This window comes from Pteronotus mesoamericanus, unplaced genomic scaffold (genome assembly GCF_021234165.1).
Source record: "Pteronotus mesoamericanus isolate MK-2021 breed Mesoamerican mustached bat unplaced genomic scaffold, CSHL_Meso_final contig_263, whole genome shotgun sequence".
NCBI classification, from domain to species: domain Eukaryota; kingdom Metazoa; phylum Chordata; class Mammalia; order Chiroptera; family Mormoopidae; genus Pteronotus; species Pteronotus mesoamericanus.
The window spans coordinates 4770994-4783766 of record NW_026555112.1 but is presented as its reverse complement, the minus strand read 5'-3'; the positions used below and the strand labels follow the sequence as shown (position 1 = coordinate 4783766).

Genomic DNA, 12773 nt, shown 5'->3' with positions numbered 1-12773 from the left:
AAATCCTAAAGCATAATGCAGCCAAGAATACATTATAATAACTGTAATTTATTAGTCCTAAATCTCTTTCAAGCTTCACGAGGTTTTAGTATTGTGAGATGTGATGATTAAATACTTATGTACATAAGAACAAAAATTGTCATATCTCATCAGAACCATGGTTCGTTAAGCCCAATATTGTCATTGGCAAAGAAACTCAAGGGGACTCGAAAGGCTGCAGTTATTGTCCTCGATGTCAACTTCAAAGGCCAGTGAGAAAACCCGCCATGTTCTGATTTCCTTTAGCAGTCAATCATGACTTTATTCTTCATGATTTAATCTAACCTTTTAGAAAGTATGTTTCTATTATCAGCTTGTGCCCTCTTGTTCTCTATTTTTGAAGTGAAGCTTTATCTTTTCATTTATAGGCTTACTATGCTAGCCTCTTTCAGACTTCAAAGCAAGGGACAGAGGGATTTAATGTAAGGCTTTTATGAAAAAGAAAGGAAACCCAGGAATCTGTCCCAACAGCTGCACTGGCAGACTTGGTGGAAAGCCTGAATACATTTTTCATCCTTCAGAATATAATAAAATAATAGCAACCACCAAGCACTTAAGCATATGGCAAGGAATACCCTAAAGACTTGATATAAATGATCTCACGTAACTGCAAACAGGCTGAGAGGCAGGTTCTTATTTTTTCCAAATGAGACTCAGAGAGGCTAAGGAAGTCACCCAAGGTCACAGAGTTGCTAACTGTATTTGAATCCAAGGACTTGAACCCTAGAATGTGTGCTCTTAACTATTTGCTACGTTGGTTTCCTTAGGTCATCAAATATTTATGTCTAATTATTGTGTTGCCAATTTTGGTATTTACTTTTCTGCTTCTGCTTTCTGCCACTGCCCTCTTTTGGTTCATCTTAATTAAAAACATCCCAGGAGAGAGAATGATTTGGTCTATTTGCCACTGCTGAGTATGGACCACCCCCCGCCCCCCCCCCCCCTGCCCCCGCCAGCCACCCCCCAGCACTGTGCCTCCTTGGGTATAGGGGGTCTCATGACAGGCCACTTGGGCTCCCTTATATGGCTGTCTTTGGCAGATTCCTGGCCCTATTGCTTTTGGCAGGATGATGACATCACAGGATGCAAAGCAAGGCTTTTCAGAGAAACGCCTGTGGGTATGGCAGGCAGCTAGTGGTTTGTATCTCTGATTACAGTAGAGACTTCTGATCGTATTGCTCCTCCCCTTGCTGCCTGTGAAATGACAGACTTCAAGGACTTCTCCTTTGGCCTTGCCTTTTCCCACTGAAGAGCCCTCCTTTCTGAACCAGCAGTGTTCTGGTCTTCTCTCATTCTTTTATGAACTTATTCAAGTATAGAAATCATGAGCATACATATTTTTTCCCAGGCTGAATACCTGAAGGTTTTGAAGAGAGGGTAATCTTTTTCTTTTGTTTCTTCATGTTGAAGCCTCTCATAAGGTTTCACTTTAACATGGCTCAACGCCATTAATGGTTCAGCCCCAGTGGATTTTTCTAGTGTCATGTATAAACACTTCCCTTGACAGCCCTACGGGAGAGCCACACCCAATCACCAGAATGTGGCATTATGTCATTGAACACCCTCATGCCATTGCTCAGGCTGTTTTTCTCTGCTGGAAATGTCTTGCACCAGCCTCTGAAAGATGCGATACTACGAAGAATGGTTAAAAGCATGGACTCAGGTGTCAGATGATTATGAATTTAAATTCCAACTCTGGCAAATTTCTTAACCCCCATGAGCCTTAGTCTCCTCACCTGTCAAGTGGGGATAATCCTACTTATCCCCCAGGCGTTCGTCATTAAATCAGAGGCTGCACAAGAAGTGGGATTCTAATGTCTGGCAAAGAGTAAACACTCAGGAAACGGACGCTGTCTCTTAATATTTCAGGGCCCAGCTTGGGCACCTCAGTTTTCCCCTTTTTCTCTATTCTCCTTTAACCAACACCCCTGTTCTTCACCCTACGGCACTGGTCACTTTCTCACTTGGCAAAGCAAATACTTTATACCTAAGTGATGGGATAGTAGTCCAAGATATCGACCATTTTTCCCTCTGCAATTAATTAATTCCCTCTCCCTAATTGCCCAGGCCTCTACTCAAACCACCAGTTTTTGTAGCAATACCTCAGGAAAAGGATGCGACAGCAGAAGACAGACCAGAAGACTGTTCCTGGCTTTTTGGTCTCTCCTTAAGAGATCAGAAAGAAATCTTGGATTTCACCTGGGGGTGCAAATGACGCTGCTTCCGGGGCCAGGCAGATGTAATGAAGGATTGTGGCAGTTATGGTCTGAAGCCTAACGCCACTTAGCATCAGCCAACTACTGTCATGTAGGGCTCTGGGACCATGGCTACTACACCCTCCTCTTTTCAAGAGACTAAAACACTTAAAAAAATTAGGATATAAAAAATGTGAAATATAATCTTGTATTTATTATCACTCCTTGCATGTTTTTCTTTCAATTTTTTTCTCCACACACATTTATTCAGAACAGTGAGTTAGAACAGGGGAATACAAAAACAGACAAGACGGTCTCCGCAGCTAGACCTGAGTAAAGGGTATGATACTGAATTGAAAAAATCTTCTGTCAGAGAGTGATTCTCAAAGTGTGATCACCTGGAAACTTATTAGAAATGCAAATTTGCAGGCAACAGACCAAACCCTATCAGATCAGAAAGCTGCGGTGTTTTTAACAGGCTTTCCAGGTGATGTGAGCTAAAGCTGGCGAAGCACTTTGACAGCAGGAAGCCAACACGTCTGAGCCAACCGTGACATCTCTGCTACCAAAAAATCCCTTCAGAGCTCCTTCCAGGCTTCTAAATAGATTCTAAGCAGGCTGCTCTCTGCTAATTCACAAGGAAGATACACAAAAGTGAATGTCTCCAAGTAAACTGTAAGATCCTCAAGAGCAGGGGCGGATTCTTTTTTCTTTACTTTCTCCTGCTACTTTCAGACATCAGCACAATACTTAGAAGATACAGGCATTAAAATTTACTTGAAATACTAATTCAGAAATTAGACTAACCTGGTGGAAGGTCTGTACCTTCATGAGAAAATGGCACGTATATTTAACAAATCTTTGTAATTTATTGTAGTAAAACATACATAATATTTACCATTTTAACCATTTTAAGTGTACAGTTTGGAGACTATATTCGCATTGTTGTGCAACCATCACCATTATCCGTATCCAGACCTTTTGCATCTTCCTCAACTGAAACTTCTTACCTGTTAAACTGCTGGAATCGTTTGTTTTGTCTTTCCCGGTGGGATTTTTTTCCCCTCTATTGATTTGTATGAATTCATTTTAAATTACGGATACCAAGTTTTTGTCTTCTGCCAACTTGTGTTTTTAAAAAACTCTATTCATGGTGACTTTAGAATAGTCTGTTCAGAGTTTAAAATTTTTCATGGAATCATAAAACAACAATTAGAATTATACTGCCAAATCTATGGATATTTCCCTTTACAATTTCTGTATTACCACCCTTCAAGGCCCTCATCACCACAAAGTTATGGATACATTCACTTGCATTTTCTTCTAGAGTGTTGTTAAATATTTCATACTTATAGGATTATTTCTTTTCTAAATGGCTAACCAGCTGTTCCAACCTCATTTATTGAATAACGCTTTTCATACTAAATTTCTCTATGTGCTGATATTTATTCCTGGACCTTACCTCCAATCCTTTCAGACTTTAACAGTGTCTTAATTACTGTCCTGTTGTGCTCTATTCTCAAATGACTTAATACCTTCTCACTTTATGGCCATTTTAATAGTTGCATAATATTCTATCACATACCACACTATATATTTTTTAATTAGTTCCCTCCTCTACTAGTAGGCATTTGGTAAGTTTCCTATTAATTATTTCATACTATACAATGTGTCCTTTTGGACTCAATTACATGAGTTCTCTGTCTTGGTCGCTCAAGTTGCGCAAATTATCCATTTACCTCTTTCTATGAGTTATTTTTAAAATTACAATCAATATGTTCTATTGGTCTCAATTATGGGACAACTGGCAATGAACCTGTTGTCTGGGCTTTAGAAAAACCCTGGCGAGACCTCCGAGCGACACCAGGGGGCGCAGTCTTCCAGCTTCGTCTCAGCCATATCCGGGTTCAACCGCTGGTTCAGGCCGGGAGCAGGCGGAACCTTTCTGTCGTGCCTTCAATCATCCTGCACGGCGGGGACCGTTTGGGCCACGCGCACTGCTCTCTACGGATGCTGCAGTTTGCTTGAGGCGGCGCAGGCTCGAGTGTGGGGCTTCTGTTTGCTTCTTCCTTCGTCGCGAGCAGCATGGACGTGCTTGCGGAGGAATTCGGGAACCTGACCCCAGAGCAGCTAGCTGCGCCGATCCCGACTGTAGAGGTGAAGGCCGGCCACGCGGGGAACGGAAGGGGCTGGGACGCGTCTCCAGGAGGCGGTACCCTGAGAATTCTCGCCGCAGAGCGGGGCGGGCCGTGGCTTCTGCGCGTGCTCAGAACTTCGTGCAGGGGCTTTCTCATCACGAGGTCGGGGGCGTACTTTTCCGAGCTGGCCCCCGATGGCCCGTGGGAGGCCGTTTCTGTCAGCCGCCGCGCGGGCCGAGCTCTCGTGTTGGACTTTTTCCAGCGTTCATATGCGTGGGCAAGATTGGTCCACGCGCCCACCTTTGGGGGACACGTTCCATCTCCTTGGGTTTATAGAGGACAGGGAGGCTTAGGGAGCTGAGGCCCCTTTCGTGTGGTCCGACAGCTGGCTGTTGTAGTAAAACAAATCTCAACGTCAAGCTAGTAATCTCCCCTTTTACCCCGAAATTCAAGATTGGTCTGCAGGAGTATTTGAAACATCCTGAAAATTTGCTCAGAATTTTGCCTAGATATTTCTGGCAAGTAGCCTTGCAGCTTTCGACAGACTATCAGAAGCGTAACCCTCCTACAGTGAGCAGCTGCCTGATGAAGTTCAGCTGTTGCAGTCATTTTAATTTCTAGAAAGGCACGAGTTATTATAACCTCTCTGGGCCTCATTCTTCATTGGCATGGAATGGGGATCTGGAGAAATGAGGCTTGGAAAGATCGGGGAGCGATTTCAGGTAGAGAGAACCAGACACTTTGAAACCCGGTAGTTTCTGAACTAAAGTAAAGGCTAGAGTGAAGAAGAGGAGAGAGATGAAAGACGAAGGATGGGTACAGGTCCTGGTTATGAAAGGTTTTGTTAGCCATCTGAAGGAGCGATGAGACACTATCGAAGGGTACAAGCAAAGTAACATGATCAGTGAACTTGTGTATCATGAGAACTTCTTTATAATCATTTGGCTGATGAGTGAGATCGAGTTACTACTGTCAGCCCATCGGATCCAATCTGTGAGTGCCCGCAGTACATACACTGCTTGCTGATCGCTATCAGGCATTCCTGGATTTTAACTCCTGAAGAGTTACCGTTAAGTGCCAGCATTTACTGAGTACCTAGTATGTGCCAGGCTCTGTGTAAACCTAATGTACCTTATGTTATTTAATTCTCTGAAATAAGTACTGTTTCCATCACATTTTGCCAAAGAAGATTTCTGGGGCCCAGACAGGTTAGGTAACTAACCCAGTGTCAGAAGGCTGGGTGAGGGGCTGATCTGGAACTTGGAGTCTGGCCGTCGGACTTGACAGTCTTCATCCTGACCTGCCGACTGGACTGCTTCTTCAGAGAGCCAAAGGAATACGCCTAAAGGATTGAAATTTCTTGCCTGAATTTGCACAGCTATGAAGGAACTAAATCCACAATTCTAGCCTTCTGACTCAGGAATGACAGTTCTTCCTGGCCCTCTGCATCCAATCCACCATCCATCCAGTCTTAAAGGTCCTTGCCTACTAAACACACTCCAATCTGAAACTTCTTTCTGCTGTTCTCCAAGTCTGAACCACTGGCGTCTCTTACTTCCTGGGCTCTGAACTTCTCTCACTCCATTCTGTCTGCTCTGTGGCAAGAGCCATCGGCTTAAACACACAAATAAGATCATGTTGCTCTGTAGGTTAAACTTCTTCAATCTCTGCCCATTGCTCTTGGGACAAAATCAACTGTTTACTCTGGTTATAAGGTTTTCCTCAGTCTGGCCACTAGTAACTTTTCCAGCATCTCTCCCCCTACTCCTCTCTCTTACTACCTGCCTTCCCTGAGATGTTTCTTGTCTTCTCATATTGTTCATTTTGATCTTTCATTCCTCTTTGTAGATTTATATGCAATAAAATACAGGAGTACTCAGTTTCATTGCATTAGTTTTGACAGTTATGCATTCCCAAATAGCTATCACCCAACATAAGATATAGAATGTTTTCATCACCTCAGAAAGTTCCCTTTTCAGTCTATCTCCACCTTTTGACTCACCCCCCTTTTTAAAGACTTAATTTTACTTAGAGCTTTTTAGGTTCACAGTGAGATTGAGAGGACAGTACAGAGATTTCTCATATACCCCTTGCCCCCTCTTCCCTTTTTTCTTTTCCGTTTTTAATCCTCACCTGAGGATATGTTTATTGATTTTAGAAGGAGAGAGAGATATCAATTGGTTGCCTCATATGCGCCCCGACTGGGGATCCAACCCACAACTTAGGTATGTTCCCAGCCTGGGAATTGAACCCGCAACCTTTTGGTGTATGGGATGATGCTTCAGCCAACTGAGTCACCCGTCCAGGGCACCTCCCTTTTTCCTTGAAAAATGTTTTTACTTTGTCCAGGCTGTCTGCCTACTTCCTTGGCCTCCCTCCTTCTTCTTAGTGTCCCTTGCTAGATCTGCCTTCTGTTCCTTATCTCTAAATATTGGAATATTCTTGTTGTTCTTCAAGGAACCCTTCTCCACCTACACTCCTTAGGCAGTCTCATTCATTACATGACTAATTCCCATCCATTTACTGACCTCTTCCTAATTTACTTCTGCAGGCCGCTCTCTTCCCAAGTTCCAGACTCACATTTGTTGTCTTTTTGACATCTCCACTTGAATGTCTAGTGCATATCTTAAACTTAGCATGTCCATAACCAAAATCCTGGTAACCCCTCCGTACTTTAAACCAGCTGCTCTAACAGCATACCTGCTTCCTTATCTCCATAAATGGCAACTCTAAGGTATCAATCTTGATTCCTCTTTTTCTCAGAGTCTCTATCTAATCTACTATAAAGCCCTGCTAGCTTGAACTTCACATTGTGTCTCCTTGCTAACAATTTTTCACTACCTGTACTGTTTTCAGCCTGGAGTACTACAGTAAACTCCTAAATGACCTCCTTGTTTCTTACCTTGTCTATTCTCAACCCAGCAGCTCAACCTACTATTTTAACTGATGCCATTAAAATGAGTCACATCGTCATGTCAGTCTTTTGTTCACAACTTTCCAATGCTTCTCATGTCAGAGTGAAAGTCAAAAAGTTTTGCAGTTGCTGCAGCATCTTACATGACTCTTAGGCCCTTATTCAGAAACAGAATTCTACCTGTATTCTTTGGACTCAGCTCTACCCGTTTGTCAGATTTCCCATTAGCAGGTTAGATGCCATTCATGAAGTCTTATCATGGCAGGCCACTTACAACCTCAGCAAAATAGAACTAGCAGGCCTAAGGGCGCAAGAAGAGCGGCAGTTTACAGCTATTTAATGTAAAGGGTGTGCTGTCCTTCTGCCGCCCTGAGATGCGCTCTGACCATGCGCTAGTGGACAGAAAATGGAAGAGAGGAAGAGCTTGAGAGACCAGACTTCCCCATCATACTCTGAAACTTTCCCTTTCTCAAACTGAAAATCCACTTACCCAGGAAGTGTCGTGAGAAAAAAAAAGAAAGTGCTTGGAATCTTGAGTCAAGAAGAGATTAGATTATGTTCTATTTAAGAAATCTGTGGTACACGTATGTGTGTATACGTATGAGTACATTTGTAGGCACATGCACACCTATATGATTTCCATAAAAGTGGTTACCATGTGCAAATTGTTCTTTTAGTTTTGATTTACTGTCTTTTACTTATTAAGTGTGTAATTTTTGGTACATTAAAATAATTTCTTATAAAAATATTGTGGTTGCTACCACACATCCTAACGTTCTTTCTGTTTTGATTCACAGGAAAAATGGAGGCTGCTTCCAGCATTTTTAAAGGTAATGAATATTTAGTAATAATTATTTTTCTAGTAAAAGTCAAGAAATCAGCCTTCTTTTTTTAGATTAAATTTTTATCACCAATGTTTTTTGACTGTGTACAACTGCATACATTCCTAGGTTTGGGAAATACAAGAAATTATAAGGCAGTTCACCCCTGCCTGTAAGGCGCTAGATGGGGGAGTCGTAACCTAATTTTGGAGATAGGAAGTCGTGTGCATTGAAGCATGGCAGATGAACAGTACAAACCAAAGTGCTCTTGGCAAAAAGAGTCGTGCCACAGGTGGTCAGAGAGAGTCTCCCAAATAAGATGAGACATAAACTGCATCTTAAGAGGAAACAATTTAACCCAGCTGAAGGGTAGGATGCAGAGAGTATGGATTTATATAAGGTGCCCAAGAGAAGCCTTCACGGGCCTATAGGACACAGTGGTCCATCTGTTTTGTTGGAACGGATGAGTGGGTATCAGAAGAACTGCTGAATATAGGTTGGTGAGGGGCTTCAATTCATTTTTAAAGAGCTTATGCTAAGAAGCAGGGATTCCACAATGAGATACTACTTGGCACCCGTTAGGGTACTGTAGTCAAAGAGGAGGATACTAAGTGTTGATGAGGGTGTGGAGAAATTGGAACCCTCATGCTCTACTGGTGGGAATGTGAATTTTGCAGCCACTTTGGAAAATAGCCTGACAGTTACTCAAATGCTTAAATATAGGGTTGCCCTATGACCCAGCATTTCTACTTGTAGGTATTTATGCAAGAGAAGTGAAAACATATGTCCATGCAAAGACTTGGACACAAATGTTCATAGCAGCAATGTTTATAACAGCCTCAAAGTGGAAATAACCCGAATGAACATCAACTGAGGGATGGATAAATAAAATGTAGTATAGTCATACAATGGAGAATTATTTAGCAATAAAAGTAAATCAGGTACTGGTACATACTACAACATGGATAAATCTTGAAAGCATTGTTGTGTTCAATGAAAGAATGGAGACTTGAAAAATGAGTAGAGTTTTGTCCAACTTAGTTCTGTTATAGGCAGAGGAGAGAGTACTGGGGCATGATGCTGGGGAAGCTGTCAGCTGTGCAGGTTTCTGATCAGATTTGAAAGTTGTCTTAAAGATTTAGGCTGTTTTTCTAACAGCAAAGGGAAGCTGTTGAAGAATCTTTAAGTAGAGGCATGACCAGAATGAAAAAAAAATAGTATTAAGGTCAAGGAAAAATTTTTTATTATAAATTTTAAAAAGGAACCAAACGTACGCCAAAGAGAAGACGTAGTAGTTATGATTCAGAAAAGAGGAGACAGCTGATAACACACAGTCCAAAAAGAGATAGAGACATCAATGGACACATAAGACGATTGTTCATTGTCTTACTCCTTTAGTCAATCAAGCTAGTCTTTTGTTCATGCGTTTCAAGTTGGAATTCTCCTTTACTCAGATCACCTTGAAATATATTTGTCTAAGAATAAAAGTATAAAGATTTTAATACATATCTGAAGGCTGCCAATGCTGTCGGCCCACTGAAACAAGACTCAGAATGTTAGGCTGGGAAGACAGCAGTGAAGAGGGACAAATGTAAATCCCTGTTTGTACTTAGGTTTGTACTTATTTTTGCACAAGTACCAAATGGGATGCACTTGACTTAATAGCATTTTTTTGTGTGTGTGCAAAGGTTAACATTACTTTTTGAGTTTTAGCCATTAATGTGTCCTTGTTTCTTTTATAACAGTGGTATAAGAACCAGAATGAGGGAAGTAGTAGCCCTCTGTATGCTGGTCAGACTGTCAAGAATGTTGTCAGCGAGTTCAGGGTGCCCGCGTTAAGGGGCAACATGGGCAAATTGGACCACGTTCAGTTGCAGGCTGTAGGCTGCTGAGTAGCCTGGAAGGCATGCACGTGAGAAATAGTTGAAGGGCCTGTTCAGCTGGGAAGTGAGAATGTGAGGGAGAGATGCGATGACTAAATGGATTGTCCTTGAACAGGCATTTCTCCAGAAGAGGCTTAATCAAGTCCAAGGGGTGGAAACTTGAGAAAGGCGGACCTCAGATCATTATAAGGTTGAATTTTTTCTCCAACAGTCAGAACTGCTTCAAAAAATGGGATGGTCGGTGGTTTTGTAAGCCAGTGAGATTCCCCAATAAGAAAGTATAATTAAAACAAAAGTTCTGTGATTATCTGTCTGTCAGGAAAGTTCAAGAAGAGTTGAACTAATTGTGTGCTTGAAGATTAATGTAAAGAGAACACATACCATCCGTTTAAATCTTAAGATTTTGGATTCTCTGTGTTTATTATTTCACCTTTTTACATAGCAGCACACAGCACTGTCTATGTGCAGGCGTTACTGACTTCTGAGATGAAAAGGAAGTCACTGCTACCTGGCATCTGCTCTTAGTTTCCCTGAGTTTCACCCTTTTTTCAGTTGCAGAAACAAGTATTTTTTGTAATGGAGAGCCTTATTTTTTCCCCCTCCTTCTTCTATAAAATGATATGAAAGACCAGTTTGGATGTGTGCAAATCATAAAATTGCCCAGGTGGGCGAAAGACGAAAAAGTACATAGGCATTGTTTGATGATTAAAAAAATGATGCTCAATTGCTATATTTTTTTTGAAAATTCAAAATATGCAGAGATAATCCTGTGTTATTTTTTAGCTTATGGATAGCCATTAGGTGTATTTAAATATCCATATCTTGAATTCCAAAAGTCAGGTTGCTTCTCAAGGAGAAAGATTTGAAAATGTTCTAGTAAGATGGAGGAGAAGTGGAATGAAGACATATAAACATAAAGTTTTACTAAATAAAATTCATAGGTCTTTTTTCTCACTTGAGTTTTGAGAAAAATTTGATGATCACCTATGATTAGAATCTATTGTATAATTTGCTAACCCACTTCTGTTGCTAATCTACTGTTTCCCCTTTTCTATATAGGTTAAAGGCCTTGTGAAACAGCATATAGATTCATTCAACTATTTTATTAATGTAGAGGTAAGCATTAGATTTTAGAGCAAGACATAGCTAGGAATTAATTGGAAGCTAGAGTCTTTCCTAATGCTACTCTTTCCAATGCAGATAAAGAAGATCATGAAAGCCAATGAAAAGGTTACAAGTGATGCTGACCCCATGTGGTACTTAAAGTAAGAAATCAGCTACTCTTAATTGTTCCTTTGATTATGTCTAACATTTTAAAAAGTGAATGTAGTTGTTACCAAAACTCTTTTTAATCTGTTTAGTAAGTTAACTATCAAGTGTTCTATTTTTAATTGGCAAACTAATTGTAGCACATAGCATTATGAAGAAGAAGTTACTTAGAACTATTAGTTTAAATTTTTTTTCAAACAATTTTAGACTTAAAGAAAAATTACAAAAATAGTACAGTGGTTCTGTTTTATCCTTCGCCCAGTTTCTCCTAATACTAACACCTTATATTACCGTAGCACAACTAGCAAAAGCTGGAAATTAGCACTGACACACTACTATCAACAGATCTACAGAGCTTGTTTCAAGTTCTCCCACTACTGTCCTTTCTCTGGCCCAGGATTCAGTTCAGGACCCCACAGTGTGTTTTACTGTCACGTCTCCTCGCTCTCCTCCAGTCTGTGACAGTTCCTTATGCTTTCTTGGTCTTCCATGATGACCTTGACACTTTTCTGGTCAGTTGTTTTATAGAAGATCCTTTGATTTGGGTTTGTATGATGTTTATTCGTGATTAGATTGGGTTATGCATTTTTGGCCAGAATACCATAGAAGAGACATTTTGTTCCATTCTTACTACATCATTTCAGGGCATAGAGATATCAGTATGTTTTATTACTGGTGATTTTAACTTTGTTCACTAGATTAACATGGTGTCTTCTAGGTTTCTCCACTGTAAAGTTACTAGTTTTCCTTTTGTAATTAGTAAGTATCTTATTGGGAGATCGTTTGAGACTATGTAAATATCTTATTATTTATCATATCGTATCCACTAATTTTAGCATATGCTGGTAGTTTTTACCTATAACAGTTAATTTTATCTGTAACAGTTATATTTTCATCATTTCTCCTATAGAAGTTCTGAAATTTACTGTAAGGAAGAGTATTTTCTTCCCTTCATTTATTTATCTATAATTTTATTTATATCAATACGAACGCAGGGATGTTTATTTTACTCTATGGGTTATAATCCAGTACTACCATTATTTTATTTTTTTAAAGATTATTTTCATTTATTTTTAGAAAGAGGGGAAGGGAGGGAGAAAGAGAGGAAGAAAAACATCGATGTGCAAGAGAACACATGGATTGGTTGCCTCTCACACCCCCCAGCTGGAGCCCTGGCCTGCAGCATAGGCACGTGCTCTGAGTGGGAGTCAGCCTGCGACCTTTTGGTGTCCAGGATGCAGCCCAACTCACTGAGCCACATCAGTCAGGGCAGTACTACCATTATTTTATTGCTCAAATTGTCTCAGCTTTGGCCATGAGAGTCTTCAAGTTGGTTCCTGTGTCCTTTCAAGATGCCCCTGTTAATTTTTGAGTACCATGAAATGTGGTTCATCTGCTCGTTTCCCTGTCCCAGCCTAGAATCAACCATTTCTATGAGGAGCTCTGTTTCCTTTTACTGGAGAATGGTATTTAGAAACCAAGATATGGATATTAAAGCCTCAGTAGGCAGAGCT

General features: G+C 40.8%; 1 protein-coding gene across 1 annotated transcript in view; it reads left to right on the top strand.

The window, feature by feature from the left end:
• Positions 1–4145: 4145 nt before the first annotated feature.
• POLR3B (RNA polymerase III subunit B) overlaps positions 4146–12773 on the top strand; it is a 105120-nt gene continuing 96492 nt past the window's right edge. Inside the window, exons 1-4 of the mRNA XM_054574585.1 lie at positions 4146–4391; positions 8084–8116; positions 11050–11106; positions 11191–11255. Of these exons, the coding sequence (XP_054430560.1) occupies positions 4320–4391; positions 8084–8116; positions 11050–11106; positions 11191–11255 (227 nt within the window). The 5' untranslated portion in view covers positions 4146–4319. The remainder of the gene's footprint in view (positions 4392–8083; positions 8117–11049; positions 11107–11190; positions 11256–12773) is intronic.